Raw genomic sequence first — 21,828 nt, 5'->3', positions numbered from 1 at the left:
AATGCCTAAAGATACTCAGCTGGATTTAACATCCCCAGAGGTGAGGGGGCAAATAGCACCAGAGGAAGCCATAGAGCTTCAATCATGTGTTAATGCTGCTACCCAAGGTGGACTCATCCACATCAATAATCAAACTAGTAAAACTTCTAATTTGGATAAAGGGTCCAAAATACGCCGTCAAAGCTTGACTGTTCAGAGTAAGGCTACCAACACTATTATGGGAAAAAGTGGGGGCCTAAACAGTAAACAATCTGAACTTACTCATATGCCTAATCCAGTCAACAAGGGTAATATTGATCTTCCCCATATTAATTTACCACCAGAATGCCAACCGTATGTAGTCGTGCTCACAGGGGTAACACTCCGTAAGCCTGGCAACCAAGAATCGTATGACGAACTCAAAAATAAAATGATGTTTTGGTTAAATGAGAACAGACCTCTTCCTAGCTCATTTGATGGACAGGTTCTCCATGTGAGAAGAGTTAGCTGGGTTGGGAATAGGACCAAGGATCTGACAGGAGATTGCATTCTGGTTAACTTCAGGGATGCCAGGGTTGCTAGGTACATATCCAACCTACAGTCTAGCTCAGGGAATTCAGGAATTGGCACATATGAACTTAGCCATTTCCAAACTTTCCCCGATTCCCACACCAATGCTAACCACCAACCTAGGGGAAGGAGGGATCACATGTCCCTCCCTCAAGATGATTATGACTCCCACCAGCGCTTTATGCCCAGGGGAAGCCGAGTGGCATATAGGTTGGGTTATGGCTGGTGACATGGTGCTCTCTCCTCTGTTAAGAGCCCTCAAAAGGATACAGATTTGTCTGGGTATAGAGAGATGATTGAGACCCTGGAGGGTGGAGTCCCAGATCGGTCCAATTTTGTCTCTGGATCATTGAACCCAGAGAACATCTGTAGGTTCGGGGAGCGGGAGGACATCCTTGTGGAGTCTGGTGTTGGGCCTAGTTCGGCTGCTATATTGTATTCTTCTGAGGATGTTAATAGGAATAACGATGTGAGGATCCTCAGTTGGAATATAGCAGGCATCTCCAGGAAACTAGATGTTCCTGATTGGAACCTATTTATTGAGTCTTTTGGGATATGTATTTTTCAAGAGACCTGGAGCGTCGAGCCCTGCCACAAGGTTGGATACACTACGTATTTTGCACCAGCAACCCCTTCCCACTCCGGAAGAGGTCGCCCCTCTGGAGGCCTCCTCATTTGGATTAGTATCTCTCTGGGCTGTCACACCAGGCACCTAGAATCGGATATATTAAGATTGTCAGTCAGGGGACCACGGAGAGGGCGCACTCTGGAGATATTTAACATTTACGCTAGAGGCACTAAAAATGGTTCTCAATCTCCAACTATTTCTATGCTTGAAGAGGAACTCAGTAAGTGTAGCAAGAGTTTGCATGTCCTGGTTGCAGGGGACTTTAATTGCACTTTTGAGCCCCTTGCGGCTGAGGACATTTTGGGTACTTCCGATGAGGATGTAAGAAGGGGTATTCCTGCCCTTATTATCCCGCCTATTAAGAGATGGTCCCAGCGGTCCATCCAGCTTAACATCTTAACTCTGGAATTTGGCTTAAGGGCAGCGAATGGTAGAACACCATCAGACCCTTCAGGTGCCCATACGTTCAACAGGGTAGACCACTCCTCTAGGATAGACTACATCTTACTCGACTTTAAACTCTGGAGTTGAATGCGTGACATGAAAGTCCTGCCTACTGCGGATAGCGACCATAACCCGCTATCTTTAAGTCTACATTCTTTGTGGTTGCTCACAAACGACCTACATGAATCACAACTAAGAACAACTTCAGAAGTTCGCCCATCTAATGGAGGGAGGTGCCTCAAATGGTGTATGGTTGCCCTGGATGAGGGAAAGATACAGAATATAGGGGCTTTGATGGACTTTGATGACTAAGCTGGATACTGCCACCCTGAATCCCTCTGAGGTTCTTGGGCTCTTTTGCAATACCACCAGAGCTTTGGGAAACCTATTTATAAAACCATGTAAGGATCCCCTTGCAAGGGAGCAGCAGAAACCAAAGTGTAATTCAGGTTGGTTTTCTAAAAAGTGCGAGCAGGCGAAAACAGCCTTGGTGAAGGCCGTTAAGCAGAAAGACCCGGAGCTGATTCGGGCTGCTAGGAAGGATTATAGGCTCTCCATTAGTGAGGCAAGGAGGGATTGGGATGACCAGTTTTGGTGTGACCTACCGGTAGCCAGTGCGGGGAGAGACTCTGGTGGTTTCTGGAACTTGGTAAGGACTAGGAACAGGCCTGACAGTACCCTTATTACGTGCAATATTACTGGGCAAACATGGTTTGATCACTTTTCCCTCCTCTATTCTACCCATCTAGTTGATGGGCAGGGGTTGATTCCATCACCATCATCGGGTCACTCTGGGGAGAGCGAGGCCCTCCCCTTTACAGCCATGGAAGTGGAAGATGTGATCAAATCCCCAGTGCCAAATAAAGCAGCAGGGCTTGATAGGCTACCGGGGGATCTGCTCCACCCTAATCCCAAAGAATGGGGGAGGCTTATCTCATCCTTACTTAATGCTACCTTCCATGGTGCGGTAATTCCAGACTCTTGGAAGGGGGCTGAGGTCGTCCCGGTTTTTAAAAAGGGCTGTCCGGACGACCCAGCCAACTACCGCCCTATATAAGCCTAATAGATTCTACCCAGAAGGTAGCTGGAAAGGTAGTTCTCGGGAGAGTGCTCCAATGGGGGGTTGAGAACAAAATCCTTTCGGATTTCCAAGCAGGCTTCAGGTCAGGCACAGGGACTATTGAGCAGGTTTTTAGATTAATGCTCATATACTGGAAGGTGGTAGTTCTAGGCAAAGGCAGTCTTTATCTCGCTTTTATTGACTTAAAGACTGCCTTTGACCTGGTGCCTCGGGATCGCTTATGGGGGGTACTCTCTGATTTAGGGATCCCTACATATATTTTGTCCTTACTGGTGAAATTGCATTCTGGGAATTTTGCCCAGGTGACGTGGGGTACTCAGGGCCAGAAGGCCGCTAAAATCACAGTGAACAGGGGGGCCGCCAGGGATGTGTTCTTGCCCCCACTCTATTCTCACTGTACGTGAACGGAGTGGTGGAGCACCTTTTAAATAAACCATCTGACGCTCCGTCCCTGGCGGGTAAGAAGATACCAACCCTCCTGTTCGCTGACGATACCCTCCTCATCTCTAAGTCACCTATGGGCTTACAGAGTCTTCTGGACAATTTCCAGTCACTTTGCACCAGTGGGGGGCTCAAAATCAATACCGATAAAACCAAGTATTTGGTATTGAACCCACCCAGGAAGCTTGGCAGACCACCAGTATTGGACCTTATGCCCCTGGAAAGGGTTAAGGAATTTGATTATTTGGGTATCCGTCTATCTGATACCATGCAGTGGAAGCCTCAACTTCAGAAAATGTTGCTGGGCCATAAAAGGGTTGTGGGGGTGCTTCTTAAAGAGCAGCGCTCGTCCTCATTGAAACCTATTGCCCCAATGTTAGACATCTATAAAGCAAGAGGAGTTAGCGCAGCACTTTACGGGGCAGAACTCTGGGGATTAAACAACATTGACCATCTCTCCAGATCCGAGAATACATTTTTGAAAGACTTGATGTCCCTCCCTCAAAGCACCCCGACGCTGCCCCTGTTGCTGAATATGGGTTGTCGTCCGATTAAAGACCAGGCCCAACTCCATCCACTACTACTATGGGCTCGCCTGTGGAGGGTTCCAGAACTTGCTAGTTATGAGGAAGGGCTGTTAGAAATGTTATCGATGCCTGGCTGGTCTAAAATTGGGTGGCTCAATGATGTCAAAACCTTGCTCGGTGACCTGGGTCTTGGGGATGCTTGGGTTTCCCCCCAAAGCTGTCCTCAAGACTATGTACTGGCAGTGGGTATCCAACAAACTTAGTTCCAATCCCAAGCAAAGCAGAACATCTACTGAGTTCCTCAGGATCAAGGACGTGCCCTTATACGAACCCTACCTGGACTTGATTTCAAAATCCTTTGATAGGGCTTTGTATTTTAGGTTTAGGGTGGGCTTGCTATTGAGAGAATGGTCTGCTCGCTGGAACATTGCGGCGCAAACTTATCCCTTTTGTATATTCTGTATTCCTAGAGTGGAGTCTGTTGCCCACTTTTTATTTGAATGCCCGGGGTACAAATCCCCAAGATCCAGGTGGCTAAAACCTCTATGCAGGGAGCTAGGTACCAGACATCATATAGTCGCTTTGTGAATTTTGATGTCCGACACCCGGCCCCTGTATGTTTGTGGCATGTCTAAATACCTAGGCTGGGCTTGGTCGATCAGACTTAAACGGCTAAAAGTGATTGTTTAATTGTGGTCATGTATTTAGACCTTTTTAATTAATTTATTGGAAAGCACTTTATCTTAATTGATTAGCCGATGGATTTTAAATGTCATTGTTTTTATCCATTGTTTTATGTAATGCTTTTAAGATATTTCTTTTATCGAAATAAAGCTGATTGACTGACTTACTGACTACAAGTACTATCCTATGCTGATGACACGCAGATCATGATTTCCATCACTGATAATGTCTCAGCTTCTGCAGTAAATTTTTAAAACTGCGTGCGGGCGGTGGCTTTATGGATGGTCAAGAACTTCCTAAGACTCAATGGGGACAAAATGGAGGTCCTTTTCTTTGGAGACAAGTTGGATATCTGGTCGGAGGCCTGGTGGCCTGAATCTCTTCGGTCCTTTTCCTGCCCCTGTCTCAGTGCTGAGAATCTAGGCATCATTGTTGATTCCTCTCGTTCCCTGGGCTCACAAATAAATAGAACTGTCTCTACCTGTTTTGGGATGATACAGGCTCTAAGGAAGATCTTCCGTTTTCTCTCCCTTTCACCACGGAAACAGGCAGTGGTGGCCCTTGTGGTGTCTAGATTAGACTACTGCAGTGCCCTTTATTTAGGGATAAACAAGGGGCTGTTACACCGACTCCAAATGGTGCAGAATGCCGCCGCTAGGCTGGTGATGGGTCTCCCCAAATTCCATTCAGTCTCAGCTACCATCAGAAGCTTGCACTGGCTCCCGTTGGGGAGTAGAATAGAGTTCAAAGCCTTATGCCTCATTCACAAGGCTATCCACAATAGGGGGTCAGAAGGCATTAACAAAATGTTTCAAAGATACCTTCCCTGAAAGGTCTTGAGATCTGCAAGCAAGAACTTAGTAACTGTTCCCAGGGTCAGGAAAGCTAGGTGGGGGCAGGGCTTTCTCGCTGATAGGGGCCAATTTATGGAACTCCCTTCCCTCCCCAATTGCCACTCTGGAAACTCACTCCCTATTCCGCAAAGCCTTGAAGACCTGGCTTTTCACCTGTCCTAACATCTAAGCCCTGAAACCCCTGGACATCTTCTACCCTGATCTCCTCCCGTAGCGCCTTGATGCCCCTGGGCTAAGTTTGCGCTCTAAAAAACTTATATTCATTTATTCTTTCATTCAAGATGTAACAGTAAATATGGGGGGCAATCCCATATTCTACTACTAAAAGCCTAAAAGGGAAGATACCTCTGCTGGGTCTGTTTGGAGGAGAGGTCTTTTCCCTTGATCCTGCCTATGAATAGGACCATTTAGAAGGGGTAGTTCTCAGAAGGCTTTTATCACTCCCTCCAGGTACCATGGTTCAGACCATAAGGAGAGAGTTCAATCTGGTCTCCTGGAAAGTGCAGGCCTTCACTTGGGCCTTGAGATATTTGAATGCCCTCTTGGAGGGTGATGAGGTGTCTAAAGTTTCCAAATTGTGCTGGGATGAGATTCAAGGTAGTGAAAGAAGATGGGCAAAGGAAGTAAGAATTAGATTTACTGTTAGTAAGAACCTCCATTCAGACAGTGGTACAATCACATTCTGGTCCCCCTTCCCAGGCAAGCTGGCATTGTAGGAGTCTGTAGTTTTTGTGACTGAAACTAATGAATTGTCTTATTTGAGCAAGAAACCATCAATTAATTTCTCACTCTCTAGTTTAGGCCAGGACACTGTTTTTCCATACCAGTAACAGTTACCAGACCCTGGGTTGCAAAATTAAATATCTATCTATCTATTGATAACTTTATTTCGGTCAACTCAGACCATAAAAGTGCACATAAAATCAGAACATATCACTGAGGGTTAAAACAATAAATTACATGTACAGTAAAACTGTACTTTGCTGATTCCCTCCGCTACCTGGGACAACCTGAGGGACACCTTTGCTGTCTGAGGCCCCCAGTCAAGATTTTCCGTTAGGGTAATGCCCAAGTAGTCGAAGGTCTTTACTCTTTCCAGGCATATACCATTTAACATTTAAATATCAAGGGTTAGGGTGGGATGCAACCCAACCCACTCATCCCGCCCACATTGATCCAGGGTCCAAGGTAACAGCGGTTTCTGTCCCTCCCCCTGAATGTAAAATGCTCTCTACTGCATATACTTATAGACTGTGTTTTTTCTCTTTCACACAGTATGAAGTGTTTAAAACCTTTGTGTTTTAAATATGATACAGTCCATAGGAGAAGCTGTGGAGTTGTTATCAGAAATAAGCTATTTAGATGTGGTAGTTGGAATTGCTCATTTTTTGCAGTCTGTTAAACAGAGTTTTATTGACGGACAGTTGAAGAAGGGGGCGTTGGGTAGTCTAGATGGGGTTTAATTGGTTTTAACTGTTAAATGTCTTTTTAGAATGTTTCGTGGACAATTGTCTAAATAAACTTGTTTTCTACCTACTTGAGTTTTTTATGTAATGTAATGTAATGTAATTTGTACTTGTAAAGCGCACTAATACCCCAACTGGGGTGTCCTGGCGCTGTAACGCATACCGCTGTGGAACCCTTCCTGGCTTTTCCCTGTGAAATGTCCACTCCTGGGCACCCCCAAGGTGAAGCCAGGCATCCCAGCGCTGTTGGGGGCGTTGTGGAGATTGAGCAAGCTATTGCCCAGAGTTGCAGAGTGGGACCCATGATTAGAATAGGCACCGAGGCGAGAATTATCAGGCCCGAGGAAATTGAGCCCAAGACCCGCCGAGGCGGGAATTGAACCCTGATCCCCGGGCCAGACCTCTGCATCAGGGTCTGCCGCCCTAACCATTGAGCCACACTTCTCCAAGTTCTCAAAGTTCTGGCTAATGTGTTCCGTCAAAGTTGTGTTATTGTTAAGCACTGTTGGTGCCCCATCACTATATTTTAAGGAATATCTGTGCTGTATTGGGTGCAAGTGCTATATTCCTTTTTAAGTGTACTGCTGAACAAGCGTGCGACCATCTCAAGGAAAAATAGTGATAGTCTTGCCAAATGAAGCAAAACACACTAAATAGCAGTCAATATAAATGTCCACTGAATGTTAGAGAAGGCAAAGAAATTGCGAGACACAGGACCGACCCATTTTCTTGCCAGGAAGATGGTCACTTGGTTAAGGATGTACACAGAGAATAAGAACTACCCAACAGGACTCTTCTAGAGAGACCTTCTGGAAATGTCACAGCTAAATAGCTCCTCATGTCCATCCTCAACTCAGTGTCCATTGTCTTTGCAAGACAGTTGTACAACGAACACCAATGTAGAGAGCAGTGAGGTTCAGAATGGCAGCAGATAAAGATGCAGAAAGGTGTGCTGGAACTCTCCAAATGAAAAGAAGATGTCCAAACAGTCCATCTCGAGTAATCATAATCTTAACCCATGTAGGACTGGCTGCCCTACTTGTCTACCATGTGAAAAAGAGGTAAGTCATGATATCCTGCAAAACTTATTATAATTTTTCTGTAAAGTCCCTTGTTAAACTCTCTGAGTAATATTTAATTATGATCAAATGTATTTATAACATGAGATCTCAAACATGGCAGAAATCCCATTCTTGTGCTGATGTGCCATACTGTTTTTTTATATAATGAACACATAGATGGTACCTTGAATTATTTATTTGCCCATGTTTTCATGTAGAATGTTGGCACTTGTCTTATATGGGAAATGCCATTCTCTAGGAAACAAGGTCCAGGTGTTCATCATCTATCAAAGATTCTGGGCGGAGGAAATGTACGAATGATACGAGTGTTCAGACTTGAGGTCGTATTCCAGAGTTCATACAGAAGCTGTAATACAAGTATCCATCTTTACAGGGACAGGAATCTAATCAGGATCACTTCGGCAGTTTAGTAAGCTGGTTTTCACTCAGTTCCTTAGATTCTGTAAGACAATGTTTTTGAATAAACGTATGACCATCTCAATATGACATAGGTGTTTGTGGCTTGAAAATATTACTTTGAAGTATAGTTTACATCGTCGGAGTATTAACAATGATGCACACTTTGTAGGAAACTATTTGGGAATACTACAGTATCTCTAGAAGTTGCTTATTATCCGAATTAATACTTTCCAAAAGACAAAGATTTTTAAAATAAAATAAACTAACAACCATGTTAAGATGGCATGGGAGCTTATCACTTGATACAAAAACACTTTTCAGAGTGCTATATAACCACATTCTCTCATCTTTGACAGATGACGAACACCTCGAGCTTCATTAGGGGCTAAATTCAAACAAAATCAAACATATGTCAAATTAACAAATTCACACTTTATCATCTCTTTCTAATGTGTAAAACAGATTTCCCTTAATCTCGCCTTCGCTTTGGCAATTTATAGAGGCATTTCCTTAACTGTTAACACAGCAACATCTCTGGATATGCAATCTTTCTACAGATAATATTACTACTGTCATTGAATAAATCTAGAAGACCTATGGATGTGTAAATATAAAATACCTGGGAAATATAGCAAATTAGATTTAGAAACATCTCCTCTAGGTATGAACCATGTGGTCAACCTTCCACCACATATGTGGATGTTAGTAGGAAACACACTTTTGAAGATTTACTATCTGCCTATTCCTTACCTTGTTCTGCTTATATAGGGAATCCAAATTCAACAGTTTTCTAAGTTCGTTTCTGTTATTGATGCTCCGATCTGTACGTGGAAGTTCTTGGTCCATTATGCCAATAGTCTTTTTTAAACCCTGCAAAGCACAAAAAAACCTTGACCCAGGTTATTCGTCAACCATTCACATATATGCAATCAGAAGGGTTGGAAAACAATGTTAATCTTGTTTCGTAGGGAGATTTTCCTTGAAACTGGATTGAGCAATCTCTAAACCTTTACACATTGAAGTCTCTCTTTCAGGAAAGTAAAACTATGGTACAAGAATGTGTGTGTTTGTTTAGGAGAGGGTTACATTGTAACCCTCATTTGCTGAACTAAGGAGCTTGCACAAAGAACACTGATCATACAAAGTACAGTACTACTTTAAGTGGCCAACATAACACAACAATAATGATCAGTGCTAAATGTTCTACCACTGGAAAAGATGAGGGCAAAATTCAATGTTTTGTTATGCTGTCAGCCTTTGCATAGCGCTGTTCTATCATTTGCATTGTACATCACTATAAAGTCTACACACATTTGCATGCATGAATTTGCATATGCTAACACATTAGATCCCGACTTAATGGCTTGCCAACACTTGTTATAAATGTGTTTGTGGTCTCTAAATTTTACTTGACTCCGATTTAGTATGTGCAGGGTGCGTTAAGGTCAGATTTTTGAAAGACATGAAAGAGTGTTCAACTCAATCCAAATTGAGCGGTTTAGAGAAGTAAATGTGATGTTTCTATATTAAAAATTCTTGGTTGAGTAGTGCCTTAAATGTAGATAGGAAAGGTACAATCTTTTAGAAGGTTGTTTCTGACCGGAAGGATTTGAGTGGATGTGTGGGTGTCCTTGTGTTTTTCGCAGTGGAAGTCGAAATTTCCCAGAATAATATGATCACCAAAGATGTGCTGATCGGTGCAATAAAACACTACAGGGCAACATAAGATGTTCAGCCTCAGCTGCTTAGCTGTTTTTGTAATTCCTTCAATTAGGTTATTTGAATAATAAATAGTTTTTGGGATTAACCAATTTTCATCCACATGACTCTCTGTGCATAAAGACAACCCTCATACTGTTTGTATCTCCCATATGGGGATAGAGGAAACTCTATCCTAGTTTTAACATTGTGGTATGGAGGGGGAGCAGAACCAGGTTTCTGTGAGTGCAGTGGCATTAAAGTTACAGTCTTGGCTGAGGACAGATATGGAAGTTAGAATAGAGAACTACAGTTCGGCACACAGTACTGATGGGATATGTAGGAGGAAATGGGACACTTGGTTGAGAAGAGATGATTTGCCCGAGGTTACTTGGGCAGATTGATCTATGGTTGTGGGAGCTGTGATTCAATTCAATTCCATCTTATGAATTATGTTTAGCTAAAAAACTAATTTTGCAAACAAACACATAAAAGAATGAATACAAAATAAAAATGTACAAGGAGACAGTATAATTACACATTAGCCCCTTAAACAAGAAGATCCGTGGCTTGCAGCATGCCGAGCTAGACGTGCAGCCCGGGAGCTCCCGGCCAACGACAACATAATCCGCCTTACGCACATTAACCACTCAAATGCAAACACTTGAAAACGTGTAGCCAGAACCCCTGAAGCTGTCGCGCTGTCCCGGGGGACTCGTCTGTGATCCCGGAGCCGTAAAAGTGAAGTTTGGCTTACCGGCCGGGAAGGGCGCCGGGGAGGCAAGATGGCGGCGCCGGCGGAAAACCAGTGACGGAGCTGGAGCGAGGTGCGTGGAGGGCCCCACTGCAGTGGGAAAGGAGGTTGTGGGCACTGAGAGGCACCGGGATACACGCGGAGAGCCCAGCAGCCAGATCCCTCAGTGGCAGGCGGTGCCGACGCCCGGCCGCACTTTACCAAAATGGCGGCGTGAATCGGAGGCGGCGATCGGGAGCCGAAAGAAGGACCGCGGAGCCACGTTGGGACACGGACCCTGAGAGGAGGCTGAGACCCCGCTGGAGAGACACCCGGACGGGCCCAAATAGACGGTGAGAGAGACCCCGACTCCCGGCTACCCTTCACCAAGATGGCGGCCTAAGCCATTGGGGGTGATTGGGAGTCGACCGGTAGGGCCCGCCCGAGACAGAGAGAGGAGCATTGACCCGGGGAGGTCCCGCGCTGCGACGGGGGAGCCCGCGGGCCGGGAAACAACCACCAGGACATCGGACACCCGGCCGCCCTTTACCAACATGGCGGCGCGGTGAGGGGGGACCACAAGATCAGGCTGAAACCACGTGGCCACACCTGGGCACCCAGGGGAGAGTGGTGAGGCATCCCAACAGAGGTACAACCGAGACTAGTAGGAGCAGGGGACCCTGCGGGTATTGAAAAGGCTGAGGCACCGGGACTGCACCAAGATGGCGGTGGCCGCTGCACACCGGGCTGGGGGGTCTGAGACTGGACTCCCCGAACGGCGGAAGTCAAAGGGCCACTCAGTGGGGAGAGAGACACAGGCCCTGGAACGGTGTGACACACATGATTAGGACGGATAACGGGCTGACAGAGGTGGCACCACACTAGTCCCGGCACTGGAGAGTCACGGACCCCGCCTCCCTAAGTGAGGGAAATAGGAATACAAACAGCAGAAGGCTGAGATCCGGCGTGTCAAAGCGTGTGGGGTGCGATATCTAGCGAGGATACAACCCAGAAGCTGGCCAGGCCAAAATTGATCACTTGTAAACACTGGCGGGGGTAGCAGGCTGGCAGTGAATGAACCCCGGAGCGGCAACGGCAAAGGCTAGAAGACCTACGTCTAGGCGGTGCTACCGATACCCGACAGTGAAAAAAGGGGTCCGGAGATTGATATCTAGAGGACACACCTGGCATACTTTGAAGGTACCGGAGCCGGTGAGACACGATACGGGCAGAGCAACAGTCGCTACTGGGCCAAGTGCATCGGACACCATCAACAGCGGCATACGAGCAGTACTGAGCTGAGGCGGCCAACCATGGGGAAAAAAGATCCACTGCCCAAACAGCCAAAACAGGGCCCTATGGATAACTTCGCGGCACCACGCCCGGTCAGGGAGACCCCCAACACAGCATCTGAGGGGTCAATAGACACTGGTAGGCTGCTAGCAGCTATTCAGGCATCAAGATCAGACATTCAGGAGTCCCGAGCGGCCCTAGAAGTCAAAATCAGAGAGGTGGGGTCGGAGGTCACTCTCCTGCGGCAAGATTTCAGGAACCTGTCGGCTAGAGTCGCGGAGACGGAAACGCGAATTGGGGAGGCGGAAGACTCGCTTACCACACTCCGGAAAGATATGGTGGAACTCCAAGCCTCACACAGACAATTACTATGGAAAGTGGATGATGCCGAAAATAGGGCGCGCCGCAACAACCTACGCTTTGTGGGATTTAGAGAAGGAATCGAAGGAAATAACATGGCGGCGTTCCTCCACACATGGCTAACTGAAACTTTCCCAGCGGCACAATTTTCTACGTGCTTTGTCATTGAAAGGGCGCACAGAGCACTACTAGTGAAGCCTCCGGAGGGTGCGAGACCAAGACCGGTTATCGCACGCTTCCTCAATTTTGCGGACAGGGATCTGATACTGAGGGAAGCAAGGAAATTGGGAGAGATTCGATTGGAGAACACTAACATCATGATTTTCCCGGACTACAGCCAGGAGGTGCAGAAACAGAGACGCTCCTTCGACACGGTGAAGGCGAAACTCAGGACCCTGAACATCACCTACATGCTGCTCTTCCCGGCAAAACTTAAGGTTATATACAAAGAAAAATCAATATTCTTCAACCACCCTGACGATGCCTGGCAGTGGCTCGAGGAGAGACCGATATTAAATGGCAGAGAGGCGGCCGGGCGTGAGGAAATGGACAGGTCCCTAAGGGAGAAAACACAGTGGGGACTGCCCAGACTGCAAAGACGGAAATCTAGACGGATACATTCACGCACGCCCGGGACACCGTACCAGGCACGCACCTCTGCGGGAGTGAGGAGAGGACGATCCGAGTCTCCTGGGGAATCCTCCACAGCGGACTCCAGATTACAAGGTATTCGTAAGCAGATACGCTCGGAGGGAGAGGAAGAGGAAGATGTAGAGTGCAGGGCATCGGAAGCCGAGGAGGATGAGCGAGGAGAGAGACTGGGCTCGGTGCACACACTGGTGAAGGTGATACGCAACTTAGAGCAGGACTCCTCCGACAAGAATAGTGGGACCGATACGGCTACACAAGATTCACATTCATGAACAATGACGAAGTGGGTTACAAAAGACAGCGGCCGGGGTGACCTGAGGCACGCAAGTTGACACTGCCCCTTGTTTTTTATCTTCTAACAGTTTGTGTTTGAGTTGGCTTAGTTCCGTCTGGGCGCAGAGTCTGGACTAGTAACCTCACCACATTCTACTTTGGTGGGAAGGGTGAGGTGTAGTTGAACAGCGGGGGGGAAAGGGTGGGCGACAGACCGGCTCCCACTGAAAGCTCTGTCCTGTATGGGGATGAATCTGGAAGGGGAGGGTGGTGGGGTGGGGGGGGGCAAGGGGGTACGGTGTTATAACAAGTTGGGGGGGGGAGAAAAGTTGGGGGGGACAGTGGGGGGGAGAGCTACAGTCATACACTTCGACACACCGTTCCATGCATCCACCACCGGTACAAACGGTAAATGAGAGTTACTCTTCACAATGGCAGGTACATTAGATACACCGCAACAGGATGACAGGGGAGTCACTATCTTAACGTGGAACGTGAACGGCCTGGGATCAAAAATTAAACGGGGACTGGTGAACGCATACCTTAAGAGAGCAGCACCGGATATCATTCTATTACAAGAGACACACCTTAGAGGGGATAAATGTGCGTTCATAGCGAGAGTTCGACATAAGGTCTTGGCACATGCAGGGTACACATCGGACTCCAGAGGGGTAGCCATCCTGATTAAAAAATTGTCCCCGTTCTGTACCACACGCACATGGAGTGACCCCCAAGGAACATATGTGGGAGTGCAAGGGATGTGGAGAAGACATAGGTACACTATAATCTCGGTATATGCGCCCCCGAAACTACAGGCCCGTACACTCAAGGCAATCACGTCCATTCTCTTGGATACGGCGGACACCATACAAATAGTGGGGGGCGACTTCAATGATGTAATGTCTGAAGAGCAAGATCGTACAGGGCAAACACGTAGAGGGGGGACACAGACAACACTGTCACAGCAGATGACAAATATAGGACTCACTGACATATGGCGGTGGCGACACCCTACACAGACCGCCTACTCATTCTACTACGGGGCACATAGGGTCTTTACGAGACTCGATTATATATTCGTAGCGAGGCAATACCTAACGGCAGGTGATGTGGTGGAATACAAAGCGAGGGTAATCTCGGACCACTCGCCCCTATACGCAAAGGTGGGAGGGGTGAGGGGGAGGGGGGTGCAGAATGGCGTTTGGCGGCTTGAGATCTTCAGACTCCGGAGAGTGCACGTGGCATCAGGGCGGATATTAAGGTGTATGTAGCTGAGAATGAAGGAACAGTCGCCTCAGGGACTACCTTCTGGGAGGCGATGAAACCGGTTCTACGGGATAGAATACAGAGGAGGTTGGGGGAGGAGCGACGGAAACAACAAGCTGAGGTAGCGGACCTGGAAGCCACAATTCTGAACTTGGAAGAGGAGTATCAGGCACGCAAGGACGCGGAGATTCTGCGACAACTGCTTGATACTCAAAAGAAATACAGAGAGGTAGTTTCTAACGAGGCGCGGACACAGTCACTGGCAACCCTACATCGTCTATACGATGTGGGGGATAAATCTGGTAGGCTCCTGGCGTGGTTGAGTAGAAAAGAAAGGGCGGCAAGGTGGGTGGAACAAATCAAGTCGGTGGAAGGGGGACTGGTGAGTACTGATGAAGAGATAGCGGAGGCATTTGCGTCACACTACGAACGCCTCTATGCAGCCAAAGACTTGGGGAACACCGAGGTGGCGTTGCAATATATGGGACTGACGGAGGTACCCACACTGTCCTCCGAAACTGGCACAGCTCTGGAAGCGGATATCACGTTAGACGAGATATCAGAAGCTATAACCAAACTAAAAACGGGTAAGACGCCGGGGCCAAACGGGTTCCCAGCGGAATTCTTTAAACGAACAACTGATCTCTTGACGAGACATCCTAAAGCCCTCTTCACCGAAGCATACCAGGAGGGGATCCTGCCACCAGACCTCGCACTGGCCACCATTGTGCCGATTTATAAGGAGGGCAAACCAAAGGATGACTGTGCCTCCTACCGCCCCATTTCCCTCCTTAATATGGAGGTGAAGATTATAGCAACTATCTTAGCTAACCGCCTGAGATCGGTAATCCCAGACCTCGTACACATGGATCAGTCGGGGTTTCTGCCGGATAGAGCAACCGAGTTAAACCTCAGGCGCACGCACAATTGGCTGCAAGAAGTCAAGGGAAGGAGGGGACCCCACTGGTTTCTTTCCCTCGACGCAGAAAAAGCGTTCGACGCGGTGCACTGGCCCTTTCTCATGGCGGCGTTACAAAGGTTTGGCCTCGGCCTACAATTCCAGGGGTGGATACAGCTCCTATACACTGCACCGAGAGCGCGAGTGCGGGTGAATGGGAGACTGTCCCGCGAGTTCCGAGTTGAAAGGGGTACGCGCCAGGGGTGCCAGTTATCCCCCCTTCTATTCACGCTAACCATCGAAATCCTGGCAGCGAAGATAAGACAGAATCCAGATATTTCTGGCTTCTCACGAGAGGCCTCAGCTGCAGCGCATGAAAAAATATCACTCTATGCCGATGATGTGCTACTGTACATCACTAAGCCCAAAACTACGGTACCGGAGTTGTTTAGGGAATTGGACAGTTTTGGAGCAAGGGCGGGCCACACCATAAATTGGCATAAGTCAGTTATCTATGATCCACAGGGGGTGGAGAGATGGGGGAACTTGCCTGAGCAACTGGTCCACACCGCGGAAGGATTTCAGTACTTGGGTATTTATATTACCCTAGACAGGAAACTTTCATTCCGTAAAAACATAGAGCGGATAATGGGTGATGCGGTGATGGACATGAATAGGTGGAAGCAACTGCCGCTCACCCTACTGGGTCGGGCGGCAATGTACAAAATGATTACCCTCCCTAAATTCCTATATGCGCTTCAAAATAATTACTACCCACTCCTGGTCACGACGATACCTAAAATCCATGCGGACCTTCGTGCCTTCTTATGGTTAGGAAAACAACCGCGGATAGCCCTGCAGACGCTCCAGCGCCACCAATACAGTGGGGGGATCTCGCTTCCCAACCTGGAGGCCTACTATTGGGCGGAACACCTGACTCCGGTAAACGATTGGATCCACACCCCGGCGGAACACCCGACGTACGCGCTAGAAAGGTACAAAATGTCACCCAAAAACATACTGTACTATCTCTATGGTGGTACGGCGAGGGCGTCGCTCCTACCGGCGACGGTAATCACACTGAGAGCCTGGACCAAGGCCACAAAACGTATGGGATGGGAGGGGAGACCCACCCGACAGACGCCGCTATGACACTGTCAATGGTTAAAAGAACTCAATAAGTTGCGTGGCTTCCAAAGGTGGGATGACATAGGCATATCAAGCATTGGGGACGTGATCTCCAGGGGAGAATTGAAGTCCTTCCAGGCACTTCAGACGGAGTTTGGGCTGCACCACTCACAAATCTTCAAACACACACAGCTGAGACATGCTTGGAGGGCCCAAAATATCATGCTCACAGAGATACCGGAATATGCGCCATTAGAGGGCAGACTCCTTCAGGAACAGATAATGGGTCAGGCGGTTTCCCTCACATACAAAACTCTGACTAATAACATGCTAGGCGACTTGACAAAACTTAGGGGCGTATGGGAAGCGGAAGTGGGGGAAATGGAAGATCTGGACTGGGAGATCGTCCTAATGCATCCCCGGGAAGTGGCGATCAAATCGAGGCTGCGCCTCATTCAGTTAAATGTGCTCCACAGAACTTATTTCGATAGAGTACGACTCCTTAAAATGGGGAAAATAAACGACCCGGCGTGCCTTAGGTGCCGTCAACAACAAGGGGATTTCTACCACACCATATGGGCCTGCGACAGAATACAAACCTATTGGATGCACATTTTCACTGAGCTGGGGGAAGTCCTAGGGGTGGAACTATCACAGGAGCCTAAGCTGGCCCTACTGGGCATGACAAAAGAGGTGGACCTGCCACGCCCACTGCTTATTTTCCTGGTGCTAGCACTGGTGGTAGCTAAAAGGGACATCGCGAAATACTGGGGGGCCACAGAGACACCAGACATTGAGGAATGGAGACGGGGTTTAGACCTCTACATGGCTGCAGAAAGAGTGACCTATAAAGCAAGAGGCTGTCCCAAAAAGTTTCGAAAAGTATGGGCCAAATGGAGGCAATACCATGGATTAGAGGGGGGGCAGTGAGGAAGGACTCCCGGGGAGAGGGGGGGTTCGGGACCGCTACTGAAAGGTAGACTGGAACTGGACAGACGATGCAGCCTCGAAGGAGAACATTAGAGGGCTGGGGTGAAGTACGGGGAAACATGAAAATGAAGACATAAAGTTTCGTGCTGGGTGGTGCTGGGGTGGGGGGGGGATGGGCTGCACACTATCATGCCTGTGTGAGAAATGAACACGAATGCAGCCAGAAGTGTATGATGTGGCTAATTCCATGACTGTAGAATTGAGTTCAGTTACAATGCAAAGTTGGGGGGGGTGGGAAGGGGTTAAAAGTAAACGCAGAGGATCGACAGGATCTTGAATGCCTAAGCTGGTTCTTGAAGGTATAGCTTCAGCATATGGTTGACATTTGCCGCCCGACCTCCGGGGTGTGGGCTGAATGGCCGTATGACACTATACTACCATTACGACGACCCCTAATGCGGTTAAGCTGAAGTGCTCTTTGAAGGCTGGTATTTTCTGTGTTTCTGCAATAAAAATAATTTTTAAAAAAAACAAGAAGATCCGTAACCAAACAGTAAACTAGCATCGAGCCTACAAAGAAAATACAATTCATATGATAATCAATGTATTCTAGAAATCCCACATTGATTTATACCTACTTAAATAACAGTTACTAATCTATTTACAGTAATGTTCAAGTACTTTGTAGCACATGTGCAAACCTCCTCAAGAACCGAAACTCGAGATTGTCAAGAGCCTCCCTCACGGTACCAATGTTGCTTGCGGCCAGTGTACACTTTAAATAGATCTTCCACAAGTCTGCTAGGACTAGGGATGTGAACAGTATGTGTATTAACGACTCTTCATCCAAAGTAAGTCATCTACATAAATCAAAAAAACTGGTTTTATAGACCTATTGAATTACAGTTAAAACAAGAATCTGTCTAAAACGAAAGTGCATAAAAGCTTCACAAAACTCGATAAGCTAAGCGTTCAACAATCTATAACTGAAGGGTCACTTGTTCATATCTATGATTTTTATCAGAATATACCTTGAAGTTAGAAAATATTTTCCTATCAAATGCTAAAGGTAAGTTGGTGATTTGTTTATTTATTGGGTTGGGGTTTAGTGAAGCTCATGACATTAGATAGCCAAGTTCTTAAGTTCTTTCGAAAACTTAAATTGAAGTCTTTCTTCGAAAAATCTCACACAGAGAACGAACAACCTCAAGAAAACCCGAACATCACCGGCCTACGGCCCAAATCCACATTCGTACCTCCTCCATCCACTATCCCCCCAGAGATTACAACATTCGAACAAGCGGTGTATCATGATATTGAGCACCTAAGCCCCTCCAACCATTTTAACAATTTGTCATGGGATGACCGACAAACTATACAACGCCTACAAAACATCGCTACCCTTGTAATTAAACCTGCAGACAAAGGGGGAGGCATTGTCCTGCAGGACAAAACGGATTATGATACCGAATGCCGGAGACTCCTTAGCGATAAGAGGAATTATCGCAGGTTGGAACAGGACCCATCCAATGAACTACGGACAACTATCCACAATTTGGTCAAAAGGGCAGCAGACGCGGAACACATCTCAAAACAGGAAGCCGAATACCTATGCCCTGAACACACGAAGACACCCTACTTTTACATAGTACCGAAGGTACACAAGGGTCAACTGCCACCCCCGGGTAGACCCATTGTGTCAGGCATCAACTCCCTCCTGGAACCATTGTCACGTTACTGTGACTTCTTCCTCAACCCCTTGGTGCAACGAACCCCAACATATATAAAGGACACCAAGCACCTGTTACAGGTCATTGACAAAATGGACTTCGACCCCGACACCCAACTCCTGGTGGGACTAGATGTGGAGAGCCTATATACCAGCCTACCTCAGGACGCCACCCTGAAGGTCCTCCATGATGTCCTAATGGCATCTCCTTGGCCCTACCACACCCCCAGGGACTTCATATTGGCATGTGCCACCCTGGCCCTCAAGCAAAACTTCTTTGAGTACGAAGGCGACTTCTACCTGCAAACAAATGGCACGTCCATGGGCAGCGTCTTTGCTCCGAGTGTAGCAGGATTATACGTGCACCACTTTGAGTGCTCCCACATTGCCACGACCAGTAACCCCTTCAGTCACCATATCCTGAAATGGCACAGGTACATTGACGATATCCTGGTCATCTGGCAAGGCACACAGATTGACCTGGACAACTTCATGACATGGCTCAATACCAGGGACCAATACTTGAAGTTTACTAGCTCCGCCAGTAACGAAGCATTGCCCTTCCTGGACCTAGACATCAGGGCTAAAAATGGAACCCTAACCACGACGACTTACTACAAACCTACGGCCAGGAACTCCCTACTGCACTACAACAGCTTTCACCCCCGGCCCCTGAGAGAAAACCTACCATTCGGACAGTTCCTCCGCATCCGAAGGAACTGTACCAATGTAAATGACTATAAAGCACAATCTGCTGAATTAGCCACCAAACTTGAAAACCGTGGATACCCCAAAACCATCATTCGCAAAACCCAGAAAAGGACGAGAAACCAGAACCGGGATGCCCTTCTGGAGAACCACGTGAAAGATGACCAGGAACAACCAATCACTTGCGTCACTACCTACAATACGGCCTCCAACGAAGTGACCAAAATCATAAAAAAACACTGGAGGATCATCAACTCTGGACAGAGAAATTGGGAAACACCAAGATTCGCTTACAAAAGGAACAAAAACCTCAAGGACCAGCTGGTGAGCACCAGACCCAGACTACCACACAAACAACCAGCGAATACCATCTTGAATGCCTGGGGACTTCCGAAGGTCATTGGACACTACCCTTGCAATGATTGCAGTGTGTGTCATCTGACCACACATACCAGAACGCTCCACCTGGAACCTAACAAAATATGGACGCAACAAAGCCACACCAACTGCAACTCACGCAACGTGGTGTACCTCCTGACGTGCACATGTGGCCTCCGCTATGTGGGGATGACCACCCGAAAGATCAAGACCAGAATTACTGAGCATCGAAGCACGATCCGATGCAAAAAAAACGTAAGCAAGCTTACAAACCATTTCATCACCCACTGCCACACACCCAATGACTTTAATTGGACAATAATTGAGCAGATCCCGGAAAGTGCCACTGAAAATGACAAAAGACTTCTAGGCAAAGAACAAAGATGGATATACCGTCTTTCAACATCGACCAATGGGCTCAACGATGCCATTCCGTGGAACTCTTTGTCCCACACGTGATTAGGACGTGAACCCAAACCCCCCCCCCACCTCCCCAACAGTGCCAGCCTTCCACAGACCATTGTCTGGTTATAATAAGGCATGCCCTCCAACAGTACCACCCTTCCAAAGACCATTGTCCAGTTTGAATGAGGCATGCTTCTGTTAATAAATACTTCCCATTGCCTCAGTTCATTACTTAAACACGTTATTAATAGCAGCACCGAATGGCTCTTAATCACGCCGCGCTGACCGCGCATGCGCAAGCGAGTAGTGCCGACTCTCCCACTAATGCGCATGCGCAGAACAAGCATCCTAATGCGCATGCGCGGCAATAGCGCACTACAGCGCGCATGCGCAGATTGACACCGCAACCATGACTAGCGCTCGCGAGCGCACTGACCCGGTATTTTGAGTCTTTTCACCCTTTCCTCGGAAAATACAGGTGCAAATGATTTAACAATCTACTGACAGTATAAAAAGCTGACTCCCAGGACCATTCGCTACCGGTGCAGCGAAGGAGGCAGTACAGGTCCACGGCAGGCTCTGACCAAGAACTTTGTGAGTACTCTGATGGTTCTTCATCTCTGGTAAGCGCTTTCTCCCCCACAGGTCTCTCTCTCTCTCTCTCTCTCTAACAATCTGTGGCAAAACCCATGTTTTTACTCCACAGGGTCAACCCATGCCACTTCTCAAACCATGAAGTAGCATTCTTGACAAACTAGCGTAAAAGTGAACTCTTATGTTTTCCTCTTGTACCACTGTGCACTAACTTTGTACAATTCGTGTTTTAGCCACCCCACTACCGTAATCAAGTGCGAACCCCACCCTAATGGTACCACCAGTACCATTACACCCTAGCCGCTCATAGCCAGCACCTACACCGCTATAGAGCCGGCAACCAACTGTATATATATCATACAGCCATGTGACTCTAACCATTCTCCATGTATGTTTTGTCCTTGTCCTATATGTTACATGTATAGGTGTTTTCTTGAGATGGGAATCCCCCACTCACACATAGAAAAACACTTTAGGGCGTGTATACACATAGTCTGGATATACACCCACTAGTTTTAACTGCACACACCTTTTTTACCCGTCCTGAAGAAAGCCAGCATAGACATAAGGCACTGGCTGAAACATGTTGACACACCCCAGGATGTGGGAGGTCGTAACTCGCCCCTAGC

General features: G+C 47.4%; 1 protein-coding gene across 4 annotated transcripts in view; it reads right to left on the bottom strand.

Moving 5' to 3' along the window:
- MINDY4 (MINDY lysine 48 deubiquitinase 4) overlaps positions 1-21,828 on the bottom strand; it is a 638,720-nt gene that overhangs the window by 538,601 nt on the left and 78,291 nt on the right. For all 4 annotated transcript variants that reach the window (XM_078665290.1, XM_078665287.1, XM_078665289.1 and 1 more), the window contains exon 2: positions 8,906-9,025. In XM_078665290.1, the coding sequence (XP_078521416.1) occupies positions 8,906-9,001 (96 nt within the window). In that variant the 5' untranslated portion in view covers positions 9,002-9,025. The remainder of the gene's footprint in view (positions 1-8,905; positions 9,026-21,828) is intronic.

Source organism: Lissotriton helveticus, chromosome 10 (assembly GCF_964261635.1).
Source record: "Lissotriton helveticus chromosome 10, aLisHel1.1, whole genome shotgun sequence".
NCBI classification, from domain to species: Eukaryota; Metazoa; Chordata; class Amphibia; order Caudata; family Salamandridae; genus Lissotriton; species Lissotriton helveticus.
Note: the sequence above shows the minus strand (reverse complement) of the source record. Positions and strands in the feature narration are given on the sequence as shown.